Below are 17,364 nucleotides of genomic sequence, written 5' to 3'. Positions count from 1 at the left end.
TATTTTTATGGTTTATCTCCAGTATATTTAAATTAAAAAAGAAGAACTTAATGTGATTTTGACGATACAAATGGTTGATTAAAACTTCGAAGTTTATTCCTGTCTTGGTTTACTTATTATTTATTATCAAAATTTGTCTGTTTTTTTAATCCCCCTTTCATAGATAGTTGAAGTTATTAGAATAATTCAGGAACAAAAAAAAAAAGAATGTTTTATTTTTTTTTTAATACAAAACATTTAATTATGTAATTCACTTTTATTTATTATATCAGCCGTTTATTGTTTACTGCTGAACACAGACCTCCCCCATAAGGGAGGGGGAGGTGTTGCCAATTGTTGCCACATTTGGCAATTGCCAAATTAGGCTTTGATGATGTTGTAAGAGGGAAGCTGTTGCCTATTCCTCGACCATGAATTTCCTTAGATGCTTCTTACGATACCCACGAGACAGGGGTGGCTCATTCTACGTCGCGACCACATGACTGACTTCATAGAAATTAATTATAACTGTATTAATACTAATGTCCAAATTGACAGTAAAATTGTCAATTAATAGCTGCCCTAGAATAAAGAGAATTTCTATGATTGCTGGTAAACTGTTTGAAACATAAGTATTTACTTAACCAGTAAGGCCGGTCGTTCGAAATTGAGGTGCGGGCGAATGACGGGTGCTCTGGAGAGTGGTGAGACGAGAGGGCCGCGAACTAAATTGTGGCTCGCAGTTCAGAAAGATATTTGTAGCGCCGTTGCCATACTTTAAACTTACTAATCATATTAATATTATAAATATATATTAATTAGGTTAAGATGATATTAAAAAAGTATAAAGTGGGACCAAAGGGGTATTTTTAGGAGTTTTTAGTTTTTTGAAAATAATTAAAAATTATTAAAGGAAATTAAACCTATTAAAAGAAGACATTGTGGCTGACTAATATTTTGGTATTATAAATTTCATCATTCTAGGCGAAACATCGACCAATATATAATAATTTCAAGATAAGGTACTTTTACGCTATTTAAAGTTCGAGTAACAAAAACATCCCCATATGAATTTTCTCCACTTAACGTTATTTTAAAAGTACCATCTCGAAAAGTATTGGGAACTTCGGTATTGGAATCTCTAGTAGGGTAGGGCGGGGCTAGAAGTCCGGCGGGTAAGAAATCCCAACATACGTATCTCATTATAGAAGCACACTAGAAACAAAAGATCTACGTAATTTGGAGCGGGGAGAGGGGCGAGTACAAAGCCGAGAGTTGCCAGTCGTAACGAAATGCACATGTGAGTAACACGATTAACGAAATTTTTTGTCACTCAAAAGTGAAAATATCTTGTTTTTGTTTTTTTCCTACATCGGCATTGAAATTCGATAAATTGTTAAGGTAAGCTTGTATTACACTGTTTATTCTATATATAAATAATGCATGCTAACAATATTTTCTAGATATTAACAGTCTTTGTTTTATAACCACGAAAATCACTGAAGGTAGGTACGGGGCAAGAAGTACATCGATGGGACTTTTTGTTTATTTCAATAAACCATGTTTTATTTCAATAAACATACTTAATAATATTGCTTTTTTGTTGTTTTAGAATGCATCATTACAAGAAAAAGACAGAGGCACTATGCCACTAGATATAATGAAGAAGGCTGCAAATGAGGTAATTAATGGTGAGAAAAAACTGTGTCAAGCTGCAAGAGACCACAATATCTGTAGGAATTCCCTTAAAAGGTTTATTGCGCGATACAAGAAGGAACCAAATAATGTAACTTTTGGATACCTTCCTACACGTAAAATTTTTACTGAGGATCAAGAGAAGAGTTTAAGCGATTATCTACTTATGGTTGCTCAAATGTTTTATGGCATGGGTCCTAAAGATGTACGTTGCTTAGCATACGATTGTGCTATTAAATTCGCAATTACTGTACCTGATTCTTGGTAAAATAATAAAATGGCAGGAAAAGACTGGATGACAGCTTTTTTTAAAAAGGAACCCTTCTTTATCTATCCGAAAACCCAAGGCTACAAGTATCAGTAGATCGACTTCGTTCAATCGTTCAAATGTTCATGATTTTTTTAATAAGCTGGCTCAAGTAATGGACAAATATACATTTGCAGCTTCTTCTGTTTGGAATGTAGATGAAACTGGAGTTTCGACTGTGTTAAAGCCTCCTAAAATTTGTTGCTGCGAAAGGAAAACGAAACGTTGGCTCTGTTACATCTGGAGAAAGGGACACTAATGTCACCGTTATAGTAGCAATCTCGGCTACAGGTTCTCATACCCCTCCGATGTTTATTTTTCCAAGGAAAAATTATCACCATCACTTCGTTCGTGATGGTCCACCGGACTGTATTGGAAAGGCAAATCCAAGTGGGTGGGTCACAGACGAGGAATTTTACTGTTTTATTCAGCATGTTATCCACCATGTAAGGCCTTCAAAAGACACTCCGATTCTTCTCCTACTAGATAACCATTCATCACATTTATGTGTCAAGACCCTTGATTTGGCTAAACAAAACGGGATAGTTATGCTATCTTTCTCTCCCCACTGTACACACAAATTACAGCCTCTGGATGTGTCTGTATTTGGTTCATTCAAGATTCATTTGCCTAGAGCTCAAGATTCATGGATGAAAAATAATGCAGGAAAAACTATGACAATATACGATATCCCATCGCTGGTCCGTACAGCATTACCTATCGCTCTCTCGCCAGTTAACATTATCAAGGGATTTAAGGCGTCAGGTATAATTCCATTTAACCGCGATATATTTACAGATGTAGACTATGTGCCAAGCAATGTAACAGATCGTATCAGTGCTTTTGATAACACCGAAAATATACCACCAGTAAATGTAATAACTGAGTCTGAGCAAACTCAAATAAATTTATTAAATATTATGCAACAATCAAGAGATATATCTCTCCAACCTTGCACATCGAAAGAAGTATTATCCCCTGAATCCGTTCTACCTGTGGCCAAAGCAGGACTCCGAAAAACCTCAAATAACAGAAAACGACACAAAGCAACAATATTAACAGACTCTCCTGAAAAAAATGAGTTAGCAAAAGAACAAGAGAAGTCTAAAAAAAAGAAAAAATAAGGCAAATAAAGAAAATAAGAAAAAGAATGTAGTAAAAAAGAAAGTTTTGAGAGAAATGAGTCCTTCGTGTTCCTCTGATGAAGAATATTTTTGTATTATATGCTGTGAATCTTATACAAAAAGCAAGTCAGGAGAGCAATGGATCCAATGCACAATCTGCAAAGATTGGGCACATGAACGATGTGTATGTATTGGTTCAAATTTAAATTTTATTCGTGTTAATTGCAATAGTAATGAAGATTAAAAAGATTTTAAGTAGTTGATTATAATTTAAGACATTTAGAATCATAGATATTATAATAAAAGATTAGCTTTTTTATTTGTTTGAACAGAATAATTTAAGTTATGTTTACATTGATTGTTTTTCTAAGTTTATATTATTTGATAATATTATTAAGATTATCTTGATTATAACTTAAAATTTTTAATTTTAAATAAAAGATTGATTTTCAAATAATCTTATTTCATTTACCCTAATTGATCAATCTACTTAGCCATTAAGACGAATGGACTTTTTACCCCGTAGGGGGGGCAAAAAGTACAAAATTCCATCTTGCCTTTAACTAAAAATTTTCAATAAATCAAATAAATAGTCACGCTTTTTGTTATTTAAGTGTAAAGCTAATTTGTATAAGGTTTTTGCAACTGGTTTTGTTGACTGTAAGTACTCTATTTTACAATCTATGTATCTGGTAGTGAAAATTGGGACTTCTAGCCCCGCCTTACCCTACTGTAGAGTTACGGAGTCATTTGAAGATAGGATCAAACTAGCATCCAAAAAGCTCGATGGTACTAAATAGAGCAAAACAGTACTTACAACTCTCGAGACATAGACTATTACTCTACCTATCAACCCTCACTGGTACCCCATCAGCATATACCGTTACCGCAGCTGGGGTTACCATTTCAACATTATCCATTAAAAAAAGACCAGCGTGGTCTATTGACGCCATTCAAAGACGGACTATGAAAATAGTCGACATTCTTAAGTTCACAGGTGGTATCGAAGTCTTAAGTCTTAGGCAAAACTTTGCCTCACTTGTATGTTCTACTGCGTGTAGATTGTGTTGTGAGAATTTTTTTGAAGTGATGGATACAGCGGCCTTTTTATATTGCACCGCTCACCATCGATAGGGAATTTACCATTTTTACCATTTATTTAAGCCTAAATGGTACGGTAAACAGTGCGGTTTAATGGGAGTTTCCTCTCAAGAATGCTCAGGACATGGAATGATTACCATGCTGAGTTTTTCTTACAAACTACAGTATGGGGTTTTTCAAAAAGGGTATATTAAGGTTTCTTTGGGGTCAACGACGCCGATGTGACGCCCCTAGTGTTACAAGCGGTGCCATAGGTTACTGTTCAGAATAAACCTTTTTATATAAGTTGACAATTATAGTTTTTTTTTTTTTTATAAAAAAGGACGCTACCCGACGATATTGTCATTTAAATTTAATAAATATAATAAATAATAATATGTAATAATAGAAGAACCAGTATATTTATAAATGTTACAGTGACAATTACCATCAGATGGACAGCTATATGCTTCTTTGTATTAAATTTGTAAAAAAAAACATAATATTGTTGTTTCTAAATGAATTTAAAAAGTTAAACACTGAAGCAAAAACTTTCAACTTTCTAGTACCGTTATTTCAAAATTCTGTAATAAATACTGTGTATTAAGACAGTATAATTAATATTTGTTTTAATTTATTGCAATTTTTTTCATGTTATAATATCAATACTTAAAATAACTTAAAATACTTAAACAACTATATTTTTTGGTCCGCTAAATGGTGTGTATATAACAAATTAACAACATGTTATTATAATAGTTAATTCAAGTTTTGTTACTTTATTAAAAATAATTTCAAAATTTACGGATTTCAAAAACATCATTTATGAAATGTTTCCATTTTTGGATACACAAAATTAAATCAAGTTTTATTGAAAAGATAGTTATGGTACTAATTAAGATAGTTATAATTCTATTCGTCAGTACAATTATAAGAAATTGATTATACAAAAAAGCTTTAAGTTTGCTTGAATAGAAAATATTATTGTTAACCGTTCGTATAATAAGATGTTACAAATTGAAATTAAACGTCCGGCAACGGTTGTTAATGATGGTATGTAAATAATGAACACAAGAGGATAATGAATGTGGAGATCACTGACCTGAAACTTTGTAGTTGGCAGGATTCGGTTCTGGCTTTAGGCTTCCCAGAACTTCGGGCTCATTCAAACTTACCCTCAGATCCGGGTTACCTATCCACCGCCTTGAACCGACCAGCAGTGTAACGACCTCCACTCAATCAGCCTCTTGGTTATGTGTTATATAATTAAAAGCGATACGAAACAATATATATTAATTTGTACGATATTCGCGGCAATATATGCGCGCGGGCGATAAGATTCAAAAACGAGAACGACTACAACGAGCGCGCGTTCTACCGACACATTCGATAACAATAGACAAGACTTTTTTTCTTTTTTACGATATTGTTGCTAGGCAAAATTTATTAAACTACAATTCGTAACAATACAGAAGTATTCGTTAATAAAATATAGGAATTATTGTATTTTTTTTTTTTGTTCAAATAAAATATGCCGATACATTGTGTTTAAAAAAATAAAGATTTTAATATTATAATTTTTGGTAAGGATGAGATATTAATACATTCCAAATAAAAAGTTGCCGAAAGTTACAGAGTCAAAATATATAACGCTTTTTATTCATTTTCACTTAGTGTCCGCCATCTTGAATAATATGCATCATGTGAGCGTAATTACTACATTCTAAATTTAAAAATGTCTATTACGGATATGGCGTGCTATAATGGAATGCGTTGATAATTTTTTTTCGCACTATTATATTTTAAACTCGTTTTCTGAATTTCTATTTACAATTTATATTAAAGTTATTGATTGGATTTGTTATAATCCGTATAAAATTTGTCTAATTCGTAAATTTAGTTAATATGTTTACAACGACTTGTTTATGTTTTGATATGATAAATACTTAGGATAAATAGTGTAGTAACATTGCACAAAAACGGTCATATATTTTTTTGTAACGTTTATTATTTAGTACGGTTTTAATATTTACGAAGTTTTAAAAAGATATTAATCTTTATCAAATGAGTTACAACTTAACAAGCAGTAATATAGTTTAAAGTTATTACCATAGCAAATTATCTTATTTGGATGTTGATTTAAAGAAATTATTTGAGCGCTTTCACAACGCACAACGCACAGCATGTATAATTTGTAATAAAGTTTTTTATAACAAACTTTGTTTATTGATCTTTCCATTTACTCTATAAGCAAATTTGTATTATTTCAATATATGAAGAAAGTTATAAAAATTTTAAACAATCAACCAATCTTTAAGCTATTCCCCTATTTGGGGTCAGCTCTCCTCAGTTTGGCGCCATTCGCAGGTGCTCGGTGGACGTACTCTACCTCTTTTGCCTTTGAAAATGGCCATCAAAGAAATAAAAAAATGAGGGTTGTATCGAAAGCCTATATGTTTTTACATGCATAATTTGGTTAGGTTTTATATAGAATTGTTAAAATGTAAAATTGCAAAACGTATAGAATTCTTTCAGCTACCATTTTACCTATCAAGATTTTTAAATCTGTTGCAGTTTTAACATATTACGTCAAACATATTTTTTTTATTTATAAGTTCCTGAAACCGAGCTTTTAACCATCCAGACTTTTTTTTCAAAAGTCATTTTTCTTAACTCAATACCAATAAACAACCATACCGAGTTTCAGGCTTACAGCAATTTGTATTTTTATGACGATATTTAGTTTAGTTGGGTAATAAAAGTTACTTTTTTCAATAAAATAGGGAAACTACTGAGTAATCAATACCACCGAGTCTGTTAAGGTATATGATACTTTATGTATATAAAAATGTACCTGATAAAGTCAGTATTAATTCAACATAACATAATGATTTACAAAAAATAATAAAAAAAAAAAAAAAAAACTTTCATCATACCACTCTTAAAAATACCATTCATACAATTAAGATCAGCTTGCTGTTGACTCTTTTGGCGTATAGTTCATTTCCATTGTATTAATCAATTTTCATATTGGGAGATTAACTCGATGAAACTTGACAGTTAATCTTAATAAATATAAATACTAAAATAATGTAGTATTAGTTATCTTATTTAAAATCGTTATTTTTGTAATATCATTGACTGTATATTTTAAAATGTGAAACAAAACAAAATTTTACAATCAATCGCAGTACTTAAACTTCAATAGCTCATACGTATATGCAGTATTCGTTCACACATAACGGATGAGCCAGCTTGTCATTGTTATTCAACCATAATTTGGGGAGTCCAATGATTTCGGCCTATTACGCCACCACCTGTATGGTCATTATAGAGAGTATGACTTGTTCCAAGATACCTGATTCCGTAAAAAATATTAATTTACTAAACCTATTACCATTACGTACCTTACGGCACTCGATATACTCATTCATGAAATCAAGGTCAAGGTCTGAAGATTAGATCAATGCAGTGTATTGAATTTTTAATTGTTTATGTTAATTTTAACGCTCCGTAATGGATCTTTTAGGCGGTAAAAGGTTTAAGTCTTTTGTTTTGTCTGTCTAATCAGCTATAAATGTATTTTAGAGATATAAAAATATGCACTGTAGATAGTTTTAAATTAATTAATTTGGCATAAGTCAAATATGGCATTAATTTCAGAGGTAGAATTGAGGTAACTATAATAAATGTAGAAAGATGTCCATGGTACCCCTTATGTTGCCATTCCCAAACACTAAAATGTTATGCACTTGTGAGCGACGTCATTTTATTGCCACACTTACCCGCAACACAAGCTTGCAACCATTACTGATTGAAGTATGAAACAGCAGTGAGATATGAGTATGATCTGTTTAAACTTTTCTTTCTGGTGTCTATTTTTAAATATTTATTTACAAATATTCACATGATCTTCGTATAGTTGAAGTGTAGTGTTATATACTATATATGTCTGTTTTAACATCTATATAGGGCCGCAAAGTACGTTTGGTCGCAGGACGCAGTTAGTATTGCGATCGATGCTAGCCGGCCTCCCATGTTGCAAGGGTGAGGGAATGGTGCGCAGAGCGGCATTGCGCCGAACTTACCTCGATGCCGGGCGGTATGCTCCCCGACAATTCGTATATTATATCCATGTTTGCTCCATTGGTAACGTAACGTTCATAATTATAAATATATAGGTCGATTTGTTTCCATCATTTTTTTTTTTATTTATAGAAATTAAATTTATCAATTTCTTTTATGTCGATTCCAAATTAGGACGATTTCATTACGTTTCTATTTAATAATGATGCCCTTCATGCGTTGCCATCTCTAAGGACTAAGGTGTTATGTCTGTGTACCCTATAATTTCACTGCCATATTCCACTCTTCAAACCGAAACAGACTATGCAAACACAAGAGCCTCACGGAAGAAATACGAACAAGACAGAGGTACCCAAGTAAATAAATTTATATAATCTCAGCTAATTACTGTATGTTCGAAGTTCGAAAAATTAACTATTCAGAACTGATCTAAATTAAATTTGAATTGAATGTACATCTGTGTCAGGTCAAATACTTTACAATCCACCGCTCTCTATATATAATTAAAAACAAGAGAAAAATCTCTTGATAAAATTCGTGTGGGACCAATTCGGACTAAATTCTTACAATTCATTATATCAGCCTTTAACTATCCATTGCTGAACATAAGCTCCCTCCTTTTTGAGAGGTTTTGCCACGCTTAGCAGACGGATTGGCAACTGCAGTTAGACTTTAGAGATGTTATAAAATGGACACTGCTGCCCATATCTCGCCCTCTCTTAGTTGCCTTTTACGACACCCACGGGAAAGAAAGGAATGGCCTATTCTACGCCGGGACCACACTGCTAATGAACGTATGGAGATCGTTCTGACAGGGTTATATTGCTAGTAATGGGGCCGCTAGACTCCCTTACTTACAAACTAACAATATTTTCCCTTAAGCTACGTAAGCATAGTGACAAAAAAATTTTGCAGTATTGTACTCGTTGGTATATTAAAAGAAAGTGGGTGGGGGACAAATTTTTCATTTTTTGTTATCTTCTACAGGAGACTGTTGATTGAAGTTCCATTGAATGACTACAAGTTATTTGAAAAAGTTCACGAAAATGAAGTATGGACAGTTTTCTCAGAATAATGTTTCCGTATTAAATAGGGAAGATTACCCCCTTTTAAATTTTCCTAAACATTTAGAAATGGGTAACCTTCGCTATTTCTTGAATATCATAATTAGCCGTATAGACACTGTCGTTCCATCGACGTAAAAGTAGTAAACAGTACTTTACGCAGCACAGTACACCAAGTATACAATGACGTATATGAGATTGTAATGCCCATGTACTGTGGGGTTTACGTTACCAAGTATCTTAACGTTTTGTTTTATATGATTAGTTATAGAGAACGGATTATTAAAAAAAAAAAACAGAAATATATCAAATTACAATTAATTACAGGCTTCACTTATGCTTACCATACTGCGTAAAGTGAGTTTGGTCGCTAGTTATAAAATAAACATGACGTGTTCGATCAACAAACTGCAAAGCTAGCGTTACTTATCGTTCTTATCAATTAGGTACTGTGTGTGAAACATATTGTACTACGTAGTATTATGTCGTAATAAACGACACAAAATTAAATTATTTGCTCCTTATGTACTATGTAATAAAAATATTTTGTATCCATCAGAGATCGTAACTATGCGATTCAAGCACCGTACTACAGGGAACTTAGGAAAGTAAATAAAATTACTCAATCATATGTAACTTATGATTTTTTTTACTAATTTTATTAGATACGAGGGTCATTTGAAAAGTTCTTAGCCTAACATACTTAATGAAATCACACGATTTTAAATTTATTTTTATTTTTCAACATACTCTCCTCCGAGCTCAAAACACTTTTTCCATCGACCCAGTAAGGCTTCGATACCCGTTTTAAAAAAAAAATCTTCGTCTAACTCCTCAAAATAAGCGTCCACGGCGGCAATGACCACTTCATTTGTAAAAAAATGTTTACCACCTAAAATTTTTTTCAGCTTTGTGAACAGATAAAAGTCGGGCGGTGCTAAATCCGGTGAATATGGGGGATGAGGTAACAATTCGAAGCCACATTGATGGATTTCTGCCATGGATTGCACAGAGGTGTGAACGCGCGCATTGTCCTGATGAAACAAGACTTTTCTTCTCAATAAACCTGGACGTTTTTCTTTGATTTCTTCTCTCAAACGACGCAACAGGTTGCAATAGTAATCTGAGATTATTGTTTCACCCTTTTTTAAATAATCCACGAGAATTATACCCTTTGCATCCCAAAAAACGGATGCCATGACTTTGCCCGCCGATAAAACCACCTTTGCCTTCTTTGGGGTGGGCGATTCTGCTCTTTTCCATTGTTTCGACTGTTCTTTTGTCTCGGGTGTATTGTGGTGAACCCAGGTTTCATCCATGGTTATAAATCTTTTAACAAATTCTATTGGGTCAGCTTCATGTAACTCTAAATAGTCGCGAGAAGTTGTGAGTCGGTTGCGTTTTTGTTCCACTGAAAGCAGTCGCGGTACCCACCGCGCAGACACCTTAGAGAATCCAAGTTCAGTAGTAATTATATGATGTGTTCGCTCAGATGAGATGCCTACAGTCTCAGTTATCTCCTCGACAGTTAATCTTCGATCAGATAAAATTAAATTACAGATTTTTTCTTTGTTTTGATCAGTGGAAGCAATCAAAGGCCGGCCACTGCGGGGCTCATTTTGAATGGTCTCACGACCACGTTTAAACTCTGCCACCCAGTTTTTAACAGTCGCATACGAAGGAGCGGACTCACCCAAAGTAGCAGACATGTCTTCATGTATAGCTTTTGGAGTTAAACCTTTCAAATTCAGGTATTTTATCACTGCACGATGTTCAATTTTATCCATTTTCAAAAATAGCTCTGACTTGACTTATGGTATCACGTGTAAACGAACAATGAGTTACTGTGAATAAACTAAACTGTGCATACTTGTTGCTAAATAATGTAATTACAAAATGAGAGTAGTTATAAAAAAAAACCAATGGCTTTAACCATGTTAGGCTAAGAACTTTTCAAATGACTCGTACTATTTTACAATAAATACACAAATACCACAAAGTTCCATGCCAATCATCTGCCATCATATTTTCCAAGGCATTTTCTTCCACGCACAACCACGCTTTTGAATCACTTGATTTTACATCTATATGGATGTAATATATTAGCGAAACCGGTCACTGAACTTATTGCTTGCAAGTCACAACACCTAGATTTTCTGTAAAAAAAAATACGCTTCATGCACTCACAGGGCACTGTTCATCATCATCTGTTGTTTTAATATTTTTGTCTACGTTTTACTGGTAGATAACGCCATTTGGTGTGAAGTCAGCGAGGTGTATTAAAGTTTAATAAATAAATAAGGACGATATCATCATCATATCAGCCAAATGTCTACTGCTGATCATAAGCCCTCCCCTTATGAGGTTATGCCAGTAGTTGACACACTTGTTATGTGGGTTGACAACCGCAGTTAGATTTTGGTGCCGTTTTAAGAGGGACCCTGCTGCCCATCCCTTGACCATTAAATTTCCTTCTATGCCAGAACCAGATAACTAATACGATATTCAGTAACAAATGCAGTAAAAAACAGTTGGGTTGAAGAAGGATCCATTAGTTTAATCTTGAATCCAATAATTTTGATCTTTGAACTAAATCTTTGACAAGGTTGACATTCAGCTTGATAAATGTGAATGGCGATTTAGGTGTATTAGCAGCTTGGAAATATGCACCTTATATGAATCAGAAGTACAACTTGTATGATCAACGTGATCTGGATGCTTAGTATTGGAAGATTTGTTGAATAAGGTATTGGTTTAGTGATAGAAGACACCTCTGTATGTTTTATAGAGTACTTAGATGTATGAAATTCGGGAGAACAAAATAAATCACTCCATGATCCTTTGGTATTTGTCAAAGTATAGGTTAACCAAAAGGTAATTCTGTTGTCTTCCCTTTGAACAATTCCATAAAATTTTTTGTGTCACGAATTACAACACATATGACAAATATTGGGTGCCACAATCTAATGAAATGGACACTAAACGGCTAACCTTGTAGTGTCCTGCTAATTAGTTATATAGTCAACCGAATTGAAAAAGGTATTAAACTATTTTTATTATTATCTTTATCTTCTTGTTTTTATAAAAATCGATAATTTTGTGTCATTATTTTTTAAAGTATATGAGCATTTAAATCATTACGGTTTATAAATATTTACATTGTAATGACCTTTTTTTTATGCATGCATGTTAATTTATGTAAATATAAAAAGGTGCCATTACGCGATTTGTAGCATTCAGATTAAACTTTAGGGAGAGGTTTAACATTTTCGTTCTGGTAAACTTTCAAATGTCAAGAGACTCGGATAAAATACACGAACCATTACTTTATAGAGTTCAAACACGATTTGAACTCGTTCATTTTGTTGTTCACCTTTAAGAATAGCAGAATATAATACTACTTGTTGACCTTTCTGTGATGATTTCATGAAAAATTCTTTTAATAATGTGATGAACTTGTTAATTGTTATTGTTTATAGAGGAACTAAGCTTATGGGGGAGACTTATGTTCAGTGGAGAGTTAACGACTGATATGATGATGATAGAAACTAGCTGATTCTGTAAACATTTTCCACACTACAGCCACCTACTGGGGAAATTTCTTTTTTTAGGGAAATATGTCTCAAGTTGGAGCAAGCTAAAAATGCACGCTAGGGAGAAAGGGATTGTTAATAATGAAGTCTAAATGCCCCAATTATTGCTAGCACTATACCCTGTCAGATCGACCTCCAGGCGGTTCCCCCTGGAACCCGTCGTGGTTAACCATTGATGAATTCGTCATGATAGGCCAGCTAACTTGCTTCATTCTCACCTTTCATCGCTCACTAGTGCCCCGCCAGTGTATTCCGGTTACTATTTCATTTTCGTCCACCAAAATTTCATTGTCATAGGTTAAACGATTTCGGAGATTAATGTTAATGAATTTCAGGGCATAGTGTTTTAATGTTATAACATTTGAAACATACGTATATTTTAGTCGAGAAAGCTCGACTAGTTTCGGGACCATTCCTATAAAAATAGAATGTCTACTTATGAAACTTCTAACAATAAAATTTTATGATATGTGATTGTTATATAAGGGCATTTATCCACAAAAATGTTGGAGGAAGGGAAAGGAAAATTCTTGTCTCAAGCATATTTTAATTATTAGATGATATTAATAACTACTACTAAGTTTTGTCTATTAATAATGATAATATGTTAAGTATTCTTAGCAGGTTCAGCTCTTTTAATGATATAACATTATAATATTCGAAGAATTTTTTTCTAAATATTTCAAAATACAGTTACCTGGTATTTCCTATTTCCTGAATGACAATTTTTCGATGAATATTTTCTATAATTATTGTTATTTATTCCTTTATAGGTGAAGTTAAACATATGTAAGCGATAATAAAATAAAATAATATTTTTTAGTACTTGTTAATTCTAAAATATCTTAAAGTTATAATTTCAGTTACTATTTAATTGTTTAATTGCATTTACTGAGTTAACCATATTTGCGCAGTTTAGCTTTTTCGAAAATTTAATCTTAACATATTTTTCTTGTAATTTTCTTAATAATAATAATAAGTAAAACACAAAAGTTTCATCGAATACAGTTGATAAAAAATTATTTTGCATTATATCTAAATAATCCTCTGTCACAATCTTTCTTTAAATCGCAAAACAAGAAGAAATTACTGATGCCATTTGTAGTTTAATATTTAATTCATTACTGCCTTTCTTTCACGGGGTTACTGATTCCTATTACTAACAGTCCTTTTTCGGATATTTACTCATATTAGGTGAAATCAGAGCATAGATGTATAAGTATTTATGTAATTATGTATGTAATTGTGTTTATTATTTTGTATTCTTTATTTATCCATTTTAAAAACAATTTTGTAAACAATAAACAACACGATGGTCTGTCCTTGGAAGGAACAGAATCATGCTCGAGAGGTTATTCCGAGAATTTTGTATGCCGATTTCTCGAAACTATGGGGTACTGTATACTCGCTCATTTAAATTGAGTAAATTTTTTTATTACTTTTCTAGAATTCAACAGGTAACTTAGTAATAAAGATTTGAAATGGTAATTATTATATTATATATTATATTACCGGTAGAGTACATGAAATTTATTTGTGTTTGTTTTTAAGTTTCTGTTCCATATAAAGTGTCTTTAATGGTTCGGCTTTGTTCGTCTGTTTGTCACAACGCTTTAGTTTAGTATGAGAATTATTAGGTTGAATGCGTTTCGAATGGGCAGTAGAATTACACAAAAATGACTATTCAAAAATGGTTAAATTTAAGTTTACACTTACAACATGATTGAAAACATTTGTTTCTTCCTTTCTTTAGATATCGTTGGTTCACAAATATAGCAAAAATAATGAAAGAGCACTCAAAATTTTAAAGAGATTCAAGTTCAACTACTAGTCTATGTTGGGTATTATATAAAAGAGATTGATATGTATATTTAAAACCAATTTATTCATTATTTTTATGCTACGCAGTTTTTCTTGACTGAGTGCATTTCGATTGGCAGTAGAGTCATACAAACATGACTATTTAAAAATGGTTAAATTTAAAGTATACTTGGTACTACTGCTACTATTATATTTTTGTAATAACGATTAGATAAATGTAATAATTTCTATATTAATTATAAGATCTATATACATACATCAAAATATTAATGGACATGGACGAGGTTAAACAAATACAATGTTGTTTGAACACGTCTTTAGGATGGGTATGTAAATCGTATTATAATAATGTATTTTTTCATAATAAATCGCTGATTTTCAACTGATTCATATTTTAGATCATAAAAAAAAATGAAGATATTGCATTTCTATGCATAAAAGAACATTATTTTAATTTGATTCAGTTGAGATTAAAATGGACTTATAGGAGGCATTAGTCCATTGTGATTTTATAGGATCGCTATTTAACTTTTTCGCTTTATTGGCTTGCTATAGTTCGTTTATGAATAACACTTTGCTATTACATCTTTCTGATAGGTTTGTAGGGTATTTATTTTTGACGTCGCTATTGATCAGTTATTGCAGAGTTATTAGTTATTTATGATAAAATTTTTCAAAAGAGAAGAAGAGCTTACAAAGGATTGATAGTTTTTATAAATAATCTTGATGAAAACCTCCTTATGTAGTACTCATTAAGAGACACTAAGAAAGAAATTCCTAGTTTCCATAGAAATGGGATGTAATGGGAATTCTATAGTAGTACAGTAGCAGCGAGTAATCGAATAGTAAATATATCTAATACTTTGGTACTAATCTAATGCTTTGGTTATTCCTTGTATAAACATTTTATATATTTTTTTAAATTGTTTACTGCTAAACTTAGCCCTCCCTGTAGACTACCATACTGTTCAATCCTGAGCTATTTGTGTCTATTAATTTCCTTTAACACATTTGAAGCCGTAGATCAATCTAATGGTCGTAGAACTTGTATGGGGTTACAAATCGAGAACGTTTCATTACCCCAGTACTGACCACAACAAGATTGGGAATTTCTGAAACTTGGTTAAATAGTACTTGATAAAAATAAGATTTAACTACTAACTTGTCGACTAATAGATATTTTTTATTCAATTCACAATGACAAAATAATGACGCGCATTTGTTATTTCTATTTGTATTATTAAATTCATTACGGTGTTATTTTCATTATAGAAAAGTACATTATGACGTCTGTGCGTACATCGCACATGCTATTCTTGAGGATTAAAGTCTTATTTCTGTATTCTGTAATTTCAAGGCTTAAATTTTAAAAATAAGATAAGGAATTTAGAAACATGATGATTCATAACTACTCAACTTACGCACTGAAATCGACTGGCAAAAATATGCTTAATTGTTTTGACCACATGATAGCTATAATTATTTATATAACTTTTGTTTTACTCGTGTAACTCGTTACCTTCGAAGTTGACTGATTATTTTCGGATTCAATACGCAGCTCCAAAGTATACGTAAGTAAGCACCATATATGTAATTGTAATCCAGTATTAGTCACTATAATTATTAATAAATAATACATAAATAAAAATTATAATAAGTAACCTTTATTAATATTTTAATGTGATTTTGTTATTTCTTTGGCACCTTAATATCTTAATAATATACAAAGAAATTTGATATTATACATGACATTGTATTTGTTATAAGTACTATATATAAACATGTTGTAGGTTGTTTTCGGTTCATATGTTATAAAAAATAATGTAAATATCTTAATTAATTAAAAATGATGCTTTTGTTCCATTAGAGTTGGTATAGTTAACGGGTGGGGTGATATGGTGGCTGAGATAAGGTAGTGGTGGCGTGGACGTTAGGTGTTGTAACATTATTATGCAACGCGAAAGTTGCTGGCTGGTGACGGGTCCTCGGGGTGAGGGCGAGGGCACCACCCTGTACAGCATACTGCGGCCCCACCCACGTCCCTCGCTCTATCGACCTGCGCGGGCAACCCGGGCCGCCGCGGTCTCGGCGACCGGCACGACCGTGTTGAGCCCCTATCCTCCTACTCTTACCATCACCCAGTCCGTTTTATCCAATTCGACTCCTAGGCGCCGCACTGCCCCCTAGCTTAATACGGAAATAAAAATGCGCCCCACGCGATTTATTCCACCCTGTACTTAAAGAAGTGTATTAGGATTATTTGAATATATCATAATTACTACATCCATCGGATAGTCTTAACATATATGTCCTTAAATATTTAACGTGTATTGATTGATTACTAGTCGACCCGACGTCCTATCTAAATTGCCATAACTTTTTATGACCGTTTTGTGAAATTGTGAAAACTTTTTGGACATGTGTAAACAAAGTAAAGATGTGTTTCTGGATAATCATTTTATAAACATACACTATTAATTCTATTGAATATGAATAATTAATTCACTTTATTGTTACAGTATTAATGATTATCATTTGAAAACAGAATTTCGTAGGTAAATCTGTAAATTTGTTTAAGGTAGAACGTATTCACTTCATGTATTAGTTTTTGTATT

At 32.5% G+C, this 17,364-nt stretch overlaps 2 protein-coding genes across 2 annotated transcripts in view; both read left to right on the top strand.

Moving 5' to 3' along the window:
- The window catches only part of LOC113516202 (protein split ends), a 118,691-nt gene that overhangs the window by 12,126 nt on the left and 89,201 nt on the right, over window positions 1-17,364 (top strand).
- Window positions 178-4,749, top strand: LOC128202057 (uncharacterized). The gene is made up of 2 exons (XM_052900985.1): window positions 178-1,380; window positions 1,592-4,749. The coding sequence occupies exon 2, from the start codon at window positions 2,290-2,292 to the stop codon at window positions 3,103-3,105; it is 816 nt and encodes a 271-aa protein (XP_052756945.1). The 5' UTR covers window positions 178-1,380; window positions 1,592-2,289; the 3' UTR covers window positions 3,106-4,749.

The sequence above is a fragment of the Galleria mellonella genome, unplaced genomic scaffold (assembly GCF_026898425.1).
Source record: "Galleria mellonella isolate WM207_F2 unplaced genomic scaffold, CSIRO_AGI_GalMel_v1 utg74, whole genome shotgun sequence".
Lineage (NCBI taxonomy): Eukaryota > Metazoa > Arthropoda > Insecta > Lepidoptera > Pyralidae > Galleria > Galleria mellonella.
Note: the sequence above shows the minus strand (reverse complement) of the source record. Positions and strands in the feature narration are given on the sequence as shown.

Excerpts from the sequence above, each read along its gene's own strand:
- LOC128202057 (XM_052900985.1), top strand. The coding sequence starts at position 2,290 with ATGTTTATTTTTCCAAGGAAAAATTATCACCATCACTTCGTTCGTGAT.